General features: G+C 39.6%; 1 protein-coding gene across 1 annotated transcript in view; it reads right to left on the bottom strand.

Moving 5' to 3' along the window:
* CLINT1 (clathrin interactor 1) overlaps positions 1–14,546 on the bottom strand; it is an 84,670-nt gene extending 70,124 nt beyond the window's left edge. The window contains exon 1 of the mRNA XM_070738992.1: positions 14,276–14,546. Within this exon, the coding sequence (XP_070595093.1) occupies positions 14,276–14,316 (41 nt within the window). The 5' untranslated portion in view covers positions 14,317–14,546. The remainder of the gene's footprint in view (positions 1–14,275) is intronic.
* Between the last annotated feature and the right edge of the window lie 934 nt (positions 14,547–15,480).

Here is a 15,480-nt window from a genome sequence, read left to right as displayed (position 1 = left end):
CAGAGGAATCTGAGTTATACAAACATAAGGAGTCATTACCACTATAGAAAAATAAAACTTGTTTGTAAACCTCTGAAGACGAAAAAAAAAAAGGAAATTTTTTCTTTAACTAACAGTCTCTCTCCAGCATCTCAGATGTTCATCTACACAATTTTGCTGGGAAAGTCAAAATATACTTCCTCAGTACAATGCTCTTCAAAAGTATGGATTTCAGCTCCCAGGATTTCCTAGCTATTAGGATCATTGATGAGAAGTTTGGGAATAGTAATTTATCAATTGGAAGGTACTGAACTTTGGTAAATGCAATTCTAAAGTAGTAATGGATACTTCTGAGTTAATTTTGTACTTTGAGATCAAGTGCTGAACTTCAGTATATTTAACTGTAGCAGACTTGGTAAATCCACAGTAACTGAATTTAAACATGCCTGGGATAAGCATATATCCATTGTAAGATAAAATACAGGAAGTAGTATAAGGGCAGACTAGATGGACCATGTGGTATTTTTCTGCCGTCAGTCTTCTATGTTTCTATAGATAATATAAGGAATATTTACATTTCATTTGCTTGTTAATATTCCATCATTTGGGATCCACAAAGAAGCAGCAAAAAAATTGTAATGCCCTTTAAAAATATCTCTATACTTATGTCTAGAATCAACAAAGTGTTATTTCTTTTTAGTACAGAGCAAGTGGAAGGAACATTTCAAGATGTTGAAACATAGAATATATCAGTGATATGATTAAACGTACTTTACACTTGGGGCAGGTCTATACAGCAATACATGCCATCAGAATATTATACAAACCAGCAATTTAATGTGGTGAGGAAAAATATCCATATTGCATCTTTTTGTCCTAATGTGGCAAACTATATTTAATGGTTTAATATTAGGTGTAGTGTCCAAATTAGACATCAGGTAGAAAATCAAATTTCAAAAACCTTTAATTGTCAACACAGAAGAGAAGAAGGAACACTGCAAGTCAGAAATACATATTACCATATTTTTCGCTCCATAAGACGCAGTTTTTTTCCTCCCAAAGTAGGATGAAAAATCAGCGGCGTCTTATGGAGCGAAGATGCAGGCAGGGAGGGGGGGGAGGCGCTGGAGCAGAGGGGGGGCGGCGATATACTCACCAAAAGTGTCCCACCTCTGTTGCCGCCTCTCCTCTTCCCAACCCCGAAGAGAGCCGCGCCTTTCGGCCTCCAGAAGTGCTGGGCCGGGGGACGCCTCCACCGCGCAGGTTTAGGAGGCGGAGCGGCACCGGAGGAGCGTTGGCGGCTCCGAGCCTTTGGGAAGGCTACGGGAATCGCTTCAGGAGGCGGGGAGGTCTCGAAGACCCAAAACCCAGCCAGTCGCTCGCAGCCGGTCGGAGCTGCCCGTCCGACACCTCCGTCCGACCCGTCCGATGCTGGCGCCTCCCTCCCTCCCTGCCTGCTGGCCCCTGCGCGCCCCAACCCCCCCCCCCGAACTCCTGCGGAAGGCAGTCCCCGTTCCCCCCGCTTGCCAGCTCTCGCTTTAGTGTTTCTCCGGTGGAAGCAAGGCGGTTGAGTTGCTCCGAGGTTCTGCTTCCAAGCAACCGTTTGCCGCCTCCCCGCAAGCCCCCTGCCCGAAGCTGCAAGCGCGAGATCCTGGGGCGAGGGGGAGGCGGCAGTCCTGCGCTTTGCACTGGGGAGGAGGTGCAGCGGGGAACCGGGGAGGAAGCCACCCCTCTGTGCTGGGAGGGAAGAAGGAACAATGTTCACTATCTCCCAGGACCACCAAGCCCCCTTCCAACAGCACATGCGAGGCTCCTGGCCTGCCAGCTCTCAGCTTCTCATTTCTGCTTTCTCTTTTGCTCTTTCATTCTTTTTTCTTTCTTTCTTTCTTTCTCTTGCTTTCTCTCCTTCCTTCCTTCCCTCCTTCCATTTCTTTCATTCCCCCTCTCTATTTTTATTTCTCTTTCATTCTCTTTCTCTTTTTCTTTCTTTCTTGCTCTTTTTCTTTCTCTCTTTTACCTTCCCTCCTTCCATTTCTTTCATTCCCCCTCTCTATTTTTATTTCTCTTTCATTCTCTTTCTTTCTCTCTTTTTCTTTCTTTCTTGCTCTTTTTCTTTCTCTCTTTTACCTTCCCTTCCTCTATTTCTTTTCTTTCTCCTTCCTACCTTCTTCCCTCCCTCCCTTCCTTCAGTCCTTCCTCTCTTACTCTCCCCTTTCATAAGTTTCCTTGCTTCCTTCCTCTGTTCTGTCCCTTCCCCTTTTCTTTCTTTCTTTCTTTCTATTTTTTTTATATTTTCCTCCTCTAAAATCTAGGTGCGTCTTATCAGCAGGTGCGTCTTATAGAGCGAAAAATACGGTACTCTCTCTTTCTCTCGTCTGCAACTCTGCTTGGATACTTTTTTCATTTTGTGGATTTCTGTATGCTTTAAAATCGTTGTGGAGAAAAATAGCAAGAGGAAGGTATATTGGATTTGTTTGCTGACTTGTTATTTGTAAAAAAATAGAAACATAGAAGATTGATGGCAGAAAAAGGCCTCATGGTCCATCTAGAATGCCCTTATACTATTTCCTGTATTTTATCTCAGGATGGATATATGTTTATCCCAGGGATGTTTAAATTCAGTTACTGTGGATTTACCAACCACATCTGCTGGAAGTTTGTTCCAAGCATCTACTACTCTTTCAGTAAAATAATATTTTCTCACGTTACTTCTAATCTTTCCCCAACTAACCTCAGATTGTTCCCCCTTGTTCTTGTGTTCACTTTCCTATTAAAAACATTATTCCTTGTATTATATATTCCAGTTTTTGCTCTATACAATCCATACATCCAGATATTTTCATCATCTCCTTACTTACTTGCTCATTACTTTTTGTTTAATATCTTTGATGCCTTCTCCATATCTTTTATTCCACTTGCCGTATTTTTCGGAGTATAAGACGCTACCTTTTCCTTCCTAAAAGAGGCTGATAATTTGGGTGTATCTTTTACCCTAAATAGCTGCTAACGATCTTCTCAACTCTTACCTTGCAAGCTCTTTCATTATTACTCTCTGCAAAAAGAACATTTTCAAAGCCCTAGGTCTCTGAAGGGTTTTTTCCATAGCTCTACTTGCTCCGAATATTTCTTTCCAGGTGCTAATGATGTTCCCAGCTCTTTCTGGCTTGCAAGCTCTTTCATTGTTACTCTCTCCAAAGACAGTTTTTTAAAGCCCTAACCTAATGTGCTGAAGCTGACCAGACTAAGGACGCTAGCTAGATGAATACCTGGTAAGCAGATTCTTTTCCCTATTTTTCTCCCCAGAAACTAAGGTGCGTCTCATATTCTAGTGAGTCTTATACTCCGAAAAATATGATACAGTGGTACCTCATGATACGAACCCCTCGTCTTACGAACATTTTGTGATACGAACCCGGGGTTCATGATTTGTTTGCCTTGTCTTAAGAACCATTTTCACCTTACGAACCCAAGCCGGGGGCGTGGGCTCTCCTACTGCGCATGCGCTCTACCTTGTGCTCTCTTACTGCAGCAGGGATTTCCCTGCCTTGTGACTGTCATTTCCGGAATTTCCTCCCTGCCTCCCTCCTCCTGTATTCCGCCTCCCTCCCAGCCTTCGGGCAGCATTCGCCTTCCTCCGCCGCCATCGGCACCCAGCTCCTCCTTGTCTTCTCACTTCTTTACAAGTTGACAGTCGGGCGGCGGCGCAGAGGCTGGGGGAGGCGAGGGTGTGTGGAAGAGGTCAACGGGAGAACTGGGGGGGGAAACCGCAGCCACCGCTCCGTGGAAGGGACCCGGCTGGGAAGCTCCCGAAGGTGGTCTTTGCGTCATCCCAGGAAAGCAAGCAGCAGGCATGGGCTGGGGTCTTTCCCCTAGGGGCAAAGTTGGTGGTCACGGGGTGGTTTTGCTGCAGGCGGGTGTCTAGGCACCGCAGCTCCCCCCAGTTCTCCCGCGGACCTCTTCCACACACCCCGACTCCCCCAGCTTCTAATCTTTTCTTTCGGCTTCTGGATGGATGGGAGGAGCTAAGTGGCTGGGCTGGCAAAATCTCCATGCTGCTTAGCTTCTCCTGTCCAGCCCAAAGCTGAAAGAAACGCTGGTAAAAAAAAAAGGAAGAACTTTCAGCTTCTGGGTGGATGGGAGGAGCTAAGTGGCTGGGCTGGCAAAATCTCCGTGCTGCTTAGTTTCTCCCAAAACTGAAAGAAACGCTGGTAAACAAAAGGAAGAACTTTCAGCTTCTGGGTGGATGGGAGGAGCTAAGTGGCCGGAGGAATCAATGTAAAATGCCGCTGGGCTGGCAACATATCTGGCTGCTTAGCTCCTCCCATCCACCCTGAAGCCGAAAGTTCTGCCTTTTGTTTACCAGCCTCCACGCGTTTCTTTCGGCTTCGGGCTGCTTGCTCTCCCGGAAAGACCCCAGCCCACACCTTCGGGAGCTTCCCAGCCGGGTCCCTTCCACGGGGCAGTGGCCACGGCTCCCCCCAGTTCTCCCGCTGACCCTTTCCACACATGCACACCATCCCCAGCCTCCGCGCTGCCAGCTGTCATCTTCTAAAGAAGCAAGAAGAGGAGGAGGAGCTGGGCGCCGGTGGTGGCGGAGGAAGGCGAATGTGACCCAGAGGCTGGGAGGGAGGCGGAATACAGGAGGAGGAGGGAGGCCAGGAGGGAGAGGGAAAAGGAGGGAGGGAGGAAGGAGAGAGAGAGAAAGGTTTCTGCCTGAACTTACAGATAGGGGTGGCAGCGCAGCGCGAATCCGGCAAGGGCTTCCCCAACCTTTCCCCAACCGCTACCGGACTCCCGCAAGACGATCCTAGAACCCCAGTGGGTCCTCCCAGAGGCAAAAAATCAGAGAAGACGCACGTACAAACCGCCCGTGCGTTTCCCTCCCTTCCCTTCCAGTCATTGCAAGCCGGACAGTAACTGTTGACTTTTCGGTTAATCCACCCATGAGGGTCCCTCCGGGCAGCCTGCGCTGTCTCCCCCTGTCTCCCCCCTCCACCCACCTCAGAACAAAATCCGAATGTCAGCGGTAATGAGGCAAAAGGGGTGAATTTTGGGCTTGCACGCATTAATAGCTTTTCTATTGATTCCTATGGGAAACATTGTTTCGTCTTAGGAAATTTTCACCTTACGAACCTCCTCCTGGCACCAATTAAGTTCGTAAGACGAGGTATTACTGTATTTTCATTTTCAGTTCTGCAGTTACTGCAGAACTGAAAATGGAATAATAATAAAGGTGGGATGCCAATAAAATAAATATATGCAATTTTAAATGAGCTCACCTGAAATCTTTAATTATAAATCCAGTTTAGTAATTGTATTTGTTGCAAATTTACCCTGTGTAATCATTTGATTTATCATTTGATGGATTAAAATACTGTATTTAATCAAAGAAAAAATAATGTAACTTAAATTTAATTTTTAATTAAAAAATAATTTAAAAAATAAATATAATTCAAATTTAAAATCTGAGTTTAAAATTAAAATTTCCAAAAAAGTTCAGATAAGTTTCTATTATAATTTTTTTAAAATATTATTTTATGTTTTAAATCAATAATTTTTATAAGATACGTTAATCACGTTCATCTTCATTTTCCTATTATTTAACAAATCAAGTTTAACTGAATATAAGCATGCTAGCAATATGGCTTAGCTCTGAATGGTGTCAATGATTTTTACCTACGTGTCTTAATAAACTACTCTAAAATTTATAAATATTTTGAGAAATTTTTTAATATTATTTTAAAACAATAGCTTTTGTGTTCCATATTAAAAATCATTGTTTTTAGCACTAAAAACAACTTCTTAAAAAGTCAAGCAACAACACAGAAACAGTTTATTCCCGTTCACCACAAAATTCTAGTTTCTACACTTTTGTGATCCTGCAAGTACTGCTGTTGCAAATGCACTGTAAAAATATTGCATACTTTCTGCAGCTTTTGAATGGAAATATGAATATGAAAATTAAAATAAGTAAAACAATTGCAAAAAACAAAAACAAGGAAATCAACACACTCACTCATCACTGATGATGCAAGTCATTCTTAGGCCTAATTACCAATTTATCTTTTTCATATTTAGCTTGCCTAAGACTCTTCAAAATATTATTTTAATTCTGTTTAACTCTTAATTGCATTTTTATTTTACTTTGGGGGGGAAAGCCACAAAAAAGTTTTTAAATTGGCTTTTCTCTTTCTCTCTTACAAACAGAAACACATACACTGATACTAATCTAATCTAAAGAGGATATGCAAAGAATGGAAAGAAAGCTTCATCTTTGCCACAATCAGCTATAGATTTAAATCAGGTACAGAGAGTCCAGCTTACTGACAAAACCCTTGACATCATTTGACTAAACTCCTATTTAAAGCTGTCTTACTTAAATACATGACACCTCACAGCTAGAAGATGCAATTATCTTTTTTATAACCATTATTATTTAATTATAAGACCATATTCAAAGAATCTTTTTGATTTGCATTTGTTGGCCTTGATTTTTGGCAACTATTGCTTTTGACATAAAATTGACATCTTAGCATTCAAAAATATTGCCCCTTAATATTGCCTCTTGTGCAGAAGCTATGGTTCCACCCTGGATATACAAAACAGAACATTTTATCTCTTCTTTACTAACTCGTAATAGGCAATTAACCATTTTTTGAAATAAAGTGAGGGAAAGTTATGGCATTATTTCTAAAGCAATGTAATGATGACATGTAATTGAATCCAAGTATGTCCAATCATCAACAGAACTTAATGGCTTTTTCTTCTTTCATGAATGTCATTGCTTATCTGTACTAGATATCCAAGGACTGACAAAATGTCAAATTTGGAGACAGGAACAAGTAGGCAGAGTAAGAGGAAGACCTATTGTATGAACAGAAATCCCCTCACATTGCACTATACAAAGCTCATACGCAATAAATACCCTAGTTCCAAAACAATTTTTGCTCTACTTTATAGTTCACCAAGTTTGAACATTTAATTAGTTAAATTAGGTAAATCAGAGTTTAGCTTCATATTATTAAGTGAGCCAGTATGGTGTAGTGATTGTATTTATCCCCAAAACTGTGTCAATATCTTTCAACCCAACCTACCTAAGAGTTTTTACTGTAAGAATTAAAAAACAAACAAACAGGTGGAATCTTGACCTTCTCTGCAAAACATGGCATATAAATCTAACAACTAATCAATAATAAATATAAGTATTGCTGAATTCCATTGTGTAAATGTTGATGATATAGATCTTGAAGAGAAAATTTATACACAAGTAAATGTTTTAAATGCAAAATGCTTTTAATTTTTTAAACGTTAACATTTTTATAGTAATCCTTACTTTTTTCTGCTTAGTTATTTCTTAAATATTGAAAATCAACAGATAATTCGCAAAGCAAATTTTGAACTGTCACTACAATTCACTATTAATGTTGTTACAAATTCTGGAAGAAACCAGTTCACTATTAATGCTGCTACAGAGATAGTGAATAGACCAACCCAGACAGGTTTAAAAAAGTAAACCTTTTTTGGTTGTGAAATGAATCAAGGAATATTAATTTAGAAGATAAAAATGCTAACAATTAGAGTTTCCCCCCAAAGCTTCTTTGCACAATCTTTAATTTAAGGGAAAACAAAGTATCTTGTTCAACAAGAATTAAAAGGAAGAAATTCTAAATATTCACAATATATAAATAAATAAAATACTAGTTTGCAACAAAATTAGAACAAGTAATAGCAAGGTTTTTAGAAGGGTCCAGAAAGGTAGGGCAGGCCAAGACAGGAAAAGAATAACCATAATGGAAAAAAATATTTGTTTTTTTGAAAAAATTCTAAGTTATGAAATATTTGGACAGTATTTCACAAAGCTGATTAATCTGGCACTCTAAAATAGTTTTTTGATGAAGTACCATAGAATTAAAATATTTAAGCTTCCAAATTATCTAAGGACTGCCTAGCTTGAGGTAAATATTTCTCAGTCTTCCAGTCAAGTTACCGGTAATTGCTTTCTTGAAATTTCATTTGCTGAACAACTGTTTTCAAGATCATAAAATCAAAGGTTAGGTTATTTCCAATGCCAAAGTTTAAAATTAACTTAGAAGACAGAAGGATAAAAAAATCCAAATGGGAGAACTGCAAAAAGCAGTTATACTCTAAGCCAGATAATACCTCACTCTAAAATTGATGTACTGGAGAAATTCTAGCAGAACTATTGTGATAATTGGTATTACTTCTGTAATAAATTATTTCTAAACTCTGTACTAAGTGAGCTACTCCATTAAAAGAAAAAAAAGATAATTAAAAAAATAGCTTACCTATACAATATATAGTAGCAGAAAAATGCCGCTAATGTTATCTTGTTAGAACTCCAATTTGTTTTATATCTAGTACCTGTCCTATGAAATATCATTCCACTGAAGGTTTGGCTGCCCCAATTCTATCTATATGGTTCTTCCCTGGGCACTAGGCCCAAATACAAGATGAATTTATCAAAAAATATATTTTGTTACTCAGTAGGCTAATACAATAGTTGCTCTCGTTTATTCATTTATTTAAAATATTTCTATGTTTGCTATATAGCACAACTTTGTGCAACTCATAGAAATAAAATCACAAAACTATAAAAAGAGATTAAAACTACTTAATTAAATTAGCACTTGAGTCATTCTCCTGGGATGCCCCAACAACCACTGATGGGTTCCCATCATTCTACCAAGAGTAAGTATTTTATCTGGAATATTTTCAGTCAGATTTCAGGCCAGAACATGGAGACTACTAATTGCACCTGGACTTACAGTTGTGCTCATAAGTTTACATTCCCTGGCAGGATTTATGATTTCCTGGCCATTTTCAGAGAATATGAATGACAATATTAAAACCTTTTGGTTACTCATGGTTAGTGTTTGATTGAAGTCATTTATTATCAATCAACTGTATTTACTCTTTTTCAATCATAATGACAACAGAAATTAGTCAAATGACCTTGATCAAAAGTTTACATATCCTGGTGCACTTGGCCTGATAACATGCACACAGGTTGACACAAAGGGGTGTGAATGGCTATGAAAGGCAACCATCCTCACCCATGATCAGTGCGTGTGTATACAAGGCCAATGAGTTTCTGGCCTTCTGACCAACCCTTGCATCCTTCATCCAATGCACTGATATGTCTGGATTCTGGTCAGGGGCTTTTCCTCAAATTTGCTTGGTGGAACAACTAGCCAACTTTCTCAGATTGGGAATCTTTTCTCATGTTTACTCATGCTACAGGCATCTCACGTGTGGATGTCTGCAATTTGCTCTATATGTGGCTGTCCATGAACATCATTTGGAAACTACTGTCTGTGCCAGTTATGAATGCATCTAGGTACACATACATAACTGTTGTGCTGTATAAGTTGCACTTGTTCTCCAAGATGCCAATCAAGGTGTTGGTTGTGGCTTATAGAGTCTCTAGAGACTGGCCTTCAGAGGCAACATCTTTCTCTCAATGTTTATGCCAGTCTGGTGAGATCTGAAAAAATGAGTATGAAACAGATCCCAACTTTAAAACTGTTTTATTGGATGGGACTGAAGTGGGGTCTTCTCTGGTGTGACACCTGCCCTCTGGAATAGTATTGCCATTGAGGTTTGTGTTGCCTCAATCTAACCATCCTTTAAGTCAGTTTTAAAGACATGACTTCTTCCCTAGGGGCTTTTGTTAGGAAATATCTCCATGGGAATTCTACTTTTGGTACATTAATTTCCAGATTATCATCTATTTTGGATTATTTTTACCTTGAATTTTACCTTAACATGAGTTGGGCTTCTTATAATTTTAATGTATATTAAATAGACAAAAAAAGATCTATACCCTTATATAATTTAAGGGAGATTTAACCAACTCTTGTGGTCAAACAGTTAACAAGAATAAAATGCAATTAGACAAGAGTTGTTACTCCAATACAGAAAAGCCATTTTCAAAATTTAAAGGCTCAATCAGATAATCAATATAGAGCAGTGATAGGGAACTTTTGTCATTGAGTGCTAAAGTGTGTGAGTGCACGCACAACAGCACGCACGCTGAAACCCATAATGCAATGCACACCTCCATCTGCTCATGCATGCAGGGACCCCCATGTTTCCCCCATACATGCACCTCGCACTGTGCATGTGTGCATCCCCTATGCATGTGTCCTGTCCCTGTACCCCATTTTACGCCTTAAGACCCTTCTGCACCAAGCCGGCACACCTCTTACTGCTTCCTGGCCACTGCTTGTTAGCCGGCAGGTCTCCATGAGTGAGGAGCTGTGTTCTCTTCTGGTCCTCCTGGGGCAGCTCACCTCCCCACTGGCAGCTTCTCCAATGGGGAGGGGAGGAAGCCCTGGCCCACTGCTAGTGCAGTGGAAGCGGCAGTGCGAGAGCTGCCATCGCCGGGGGCAAGAGGGTGGCAGTGGCAAGGATGGGCAGGCAACACCTCCCCATATCAACCCCCCCCCCCCTCAGACAGAGGTGTCTCCCCCAGCTTGGAAAAGCATCTCTCCGGCTTGGAAAGTTGCTCTTGGCGTTGGCTGGGCCTTTAAAACAAGGGGGAGGGGAGGTTGCTAGGAGGAGGACCCCCTCTTCTCTTTTAAAGCAGTTTCCTTCCCTTCCCATCAGAGGCTGGTATGGATCTGCTAGCAGACTTCCCTAAAGCCTCCTGAAACTAAAAGCGGGCTGGAGGGGGAGAGAAACCCCCACATGCTCCCTTTTTCTGCTAGCAAGCTTCACTGAAGCCTCCTGGAACAAAAAATGGGCCACAGGGGGCTACCGCACCCCCATGCAAGCATGTGCATAAGCCCTAGCTCCATGCAAGCATGTGCAACCCCACCCCACGCATGCACCTCCCAGGTGAAACTCAAAAATTAGCTGGCCAACAGGGGGCGCAAGTGCATGCACTGTTGAGTTGACCTGGGTGTTGGCTTACATGCCCACAGAGATGGCTCCATCTGTCACCTATGCCATAGGTTCCCCCCATCATGAATATAGAGCTTCAAGAATTTAATACTTCATTATTTAGAACAACCAAAAGGAAAAACTTCAAAAATGTTGTTACATTTATAGAGAACCAATCAAATGGTTTAAAGGATGTTTGGAATACTAATTTTTGTAATTCCATACAAGAGACCCACTGGCAGAAATTATGAAAACTGGGCAGCTCCAGCTTCAATACAAGAAATGCATATTTTTATCCATCTCAAGTTGGTGGCCAACTTCATTATACTGGAGATGTAAAATCATGAGACACTTACACATATCATAAGGAATTGTTCCCCTATTGACCTATTTTGGTTTAATATATATGCATTTGCTAGTAAAGTATGGGACTGCAATAGTAATACAATTTAAAGAAGCAAATGCGATTTTAGATATATGCCAACCTTTTGGAACTTATCATTAAATTTATAAGTATGTGATGAATTATAAATTTAACATGCATAAATTATAAACAAACACAATTACCCTTTTTGCAGTAGTTAGTGCCATCCCAGATTTACAGCTTTAGACTGATGTTTGCTTTCTGTTTAAGAACTCAATGTTTATGGACATAATGGAAAATTCTGATCAATATTATTCTTTGCAATTATGGTTTAATTGCAGTATTTAATAACTGAACTACTTTGTTTTTGTATACGTTATGCTTTTCTTGTTTTCATTTGTTTACTTTTGTCCTTTCTTTTTGTATATTAAAATGATTTTAATGCAAAACATACATTAAATCTATTCTGAACAAATAAGGCTGATATTGAAGAGGATCTAAAAGAACCTAAACTTTCTAAATTCATTTATACTTGTCTATGTGCCCCCAAAATCATAAATTTACAAGACCATAAACTGAAAAATATAAATCACAGTATCCTACTATATTCAGTTTTGCATGTTCTGTCCAAGAAAGTCACAAGCAATAGATGTAAGAGTTATACAAAAAAAAACCCTTGTAAAATTCATCACAACTTTCCAAATGTATTTGGAATTCCAAAGTCAAAACTAATTTCAAACTACCTAAAAGTACCTAAAATTTTGCTTCAAATAATATGCTCATTAAATAAGATATCCAGGGAAATTTCATTTCAATGAACTAATGAAAGGGCATCAATTACTATTAAATGGCTGAACTAATATGGCAGTCTGTAGAGGTGATATATTTTATGTCAAAAGTAAAGTTCCTTGTAAAGTTTTAAGGCCCCTGTTTTTCCCATATTCCTGAGACTATAATGTTATTTAACAATTTTGAGGTAGGAAAGGTTTTGTCTAAATTGGACTTAGTATTTTTTCACACATTTTTATTTATAAAAATATGTAAATTTGTGAATATGAGACCATATTACTCGGGCTGAGTTAAGCCTTAAAACATATTTCTGATTACAATAAACATCTACAATACATGTAGTCCTTGACTTACAACCCTTTGTTTAGTGACTATTCAAAGTTACAATGACACCGAAAAAAGTGACTTATGACCATTTTTCACACTTATGACTGTTATAGCATTCCCTAGTCATGTGATCAAAATTCAGATGCTTGGCAAATAATATTTATGACGACTGCAGTATCTTGGATCATATGATCAGTTTTTGCGATCTTCTGACAAGCAAAATCAATAGGGAAGCCAGATTTGCTTAACAACATGTCACTAATTTAATAACTACAATAAGTCACTTAACATGTGTAGTAAGAAAGGTGCAAAATGGGGCAAAATTCACTTAACTGTCTCACTTAGCAACATAAATGTTGGGCTCAATTGTGGTCATAAATTAAGGGTTACCTGTATTACCCACATGGAACATAAAGAATTGGTATTAAACCCAATTCATCAGCGAACTGTTTTGTGAAATACACATTTCTGATTGAATTATTTTTTCCCCCAACTCAACTATAAGCAAAGATAACAAGATGCATCCACTATTCCTTACACATTATTTCTCAAGAATCATGAAGCAAGTACTTAGCGTTTTACGCATAGCCCCTTAAAAGTAGGCCCATTGTCTCAAAGACCAAGATATCAAAAATAAATTTGTTCAGATAAAAACAACAAAACGTATTCAAAAAATTCCTGAAAGATTCCTTTGCTTCTTACTTTACAAAAGTAAATCAAACTTGGCTAATGTACTTATTTATTATACAAGGGGCTGATGGCAGGAACAATTTAACATGCCCTTTATCCAGCCATCAAATAATAATGCACAACTTATGAGAGGTACTGATCTTAAAAACTGATTTAATTATATAATGTTTCAAGAAACAATTTTATTCTACTTTTTAATTTTATTTTAGGTGACAAGGCTATTAATTAAAATATTACTTCCTACTGTTAAAGACAAAGTAGAAAAGTACTGAATTTATCTAGTCTGTATATTACTGGCAGATACCAGCATTATTGTGATGGCTATGTTAGAAACACAAAGGTTAAATTACAGAAATGCAACAAGCCATTACTGTACTTCTTACACATGGCAACCACCACACCTTTGCCAAAGACAGCAAGTTATTTTACTTCCGCTCTCACTATCCCTTTTCTCCTTTCCTCCATTTTTGAGCAGGCTTAGCAGTGTTAGATATGGAAGCCAGAGGTGAATTTCTGTAAACTTTTGGATGCTTCCAATCGCTGTATGAAATGGCACTGTCCTATACAAAGTTATGTCTTGCCAGCACAAGCAGCACACATTGAAGGACTGTGAATGTACTGGGAGGCGGATGGGAACTGGCAAGATAAGAAACAATTATGCTAAACATGATTGCTCTCTGGGAAGAAAATAATCAGGACCAGCCAGAGGCAACTACCCAAACAGTGTGTATTGGAGAGACTGGTACAGATGGATAAAACCTGGGAATCCAAGCCAACTACCCCTCAGTAAGTGGAGCATTGCTGAAATCAATTAACATGGGGCAATCAAATGGGATTAGGAAGGTGGAGATGGGTAAAACCCCACACTACAATCAAAGATCAGGTGTCCAGAGCGCCAACAGGTTATATATCAGTTATAGCAGAAGTTTCAGTGGGCAGCTACTACATTGTAAAGGCGGCGGAAGAGGCAACCTAAAGAGAAGAGCCAACCTGGATGGCATCTTACTTAGGAATATAAGAGGAAGCACTAGATGGGGGGGGGGGGGAATCGTCTGGTGGGTTAAGGGGATGGGGCACCTGAACCCCATGACCGGAGAAAGAAGCGGCGGCGGAAGGGGAAAAAAACGAATTACAGGCATAGATCTGGATGGATCTACTAAGAGGGATGGGGAAGGCTACAAGAGACCCACAGATCATTCCCAGGTACCCTAAAATACTTACGCCTTGTCCACCAGCTCCCGTACTTTCCACATATTGAGCATCTTGGCTGTGGCGCGGCCGAGAGGCCCTCTCCCCGTCTATTCCCCTCTTAATTCCCCAGATTTCTTCTTTCCCCCCCTTGGAGCCCAACTACAGGCTCGTCAGCCACGGCACTGCCAGGCCAGGCCCGTCTAGCCTTGCCACCTCCCCAGCTTCGCCAACGGCACAGAGAGACAAACTCGGTTCTGCCTCCGGAAACCGGCAGCTCGTGGTCGCAAAGCCTGCTGGGATATGAAGTATTGGACGCCTGGAAGCGCTGAACTATAGAAACGACGTTGCCTGTTAGAGAAGAGGAGAGTTAGGGCGCATGGCATCCTGGGAATCTTCTGGGCTCTTTCTCCCTGTTGGAAGGATTTAGAAAAAGGCTCCGTCTCGCACTGCTTGCTGGGAATTGAAGTTTTAACTAAATCGATTTCTTGGGCGAAGATCAGTTGGATTTTAGTGGAAGTTATTCGTGGTAAAGGAAGTGGTACTGTAATGATGCAACTTTAAGTAAACTGTAAAGTAAAGGTTTCAGCAGTTGAACTGTTTTTATGTGCTAAAAAGCAATATGGGAGAGATGTAGATTTTCAATTCGTATTTTTGTTTCTATGTTATTGAGGCTTATGCAGTGATGTAGCAAAACTAGAATCTTCAGGAATCTTTATTCTGAAAGAACCTAAATAAGTTCTAATTGGACACAAAGTTACACTTATATATTAAACGTGTACTTTTAAAGACAGCAAATTATTTCCAGTTAGCCTGTTCCGTTTAAGTAGTTACCTTCTGGCATGCCATCACAAGGGAAAATTCAGATTTTGTTTAACATATTACTTGAAGAAGCTGAAAAAGGAACTTAATTGTTCTTTCCTGAATGTGTCAGACTACACCAAAATAACTGGTTTATGGAAATAATTCAAATCTTGTATCTAATGTGGAATCCCCAAGGATCAATGTCTTTTAATCCAGTTATGCATAAGTTTTGCTTATGCATAATAATAATAATAATAATAATAATAATAATAATAATAATAATAATAATAATAAAACTATTATTATTATTATTATTATTATTATTATTATTATTATTATTATTATTATTATTATTTAGATTTGTATGCCGCCCCTCTCCGCAGACTCGGGGCATAAGCATCCATTTATGCATAAGTTTTTCTCACAAGGTAAAA

The sequence above is a fragment of the Erythrolamprus reginae genome, chromosome 2, assembly GCF_031021105.1.
Source record: "Erythrolamprus reginae isolate rEryReg1 chromosome 2, rEryReg1.hap1, whole genome shotgun sequence".
In the NCBI taxonomy this organism is placed as follows: Eukaryota; Metazoa; Chordata; class Lepidosauria; order Squamata; family Dipsadidae; genus Erythrolamprus; species Erythrolamprus reginae.
The sequence above is the reverse complement of the archived record's forward strand: the minus strand, read 5'-3'. Positions and strand labels throughout refer to the sequence as shown.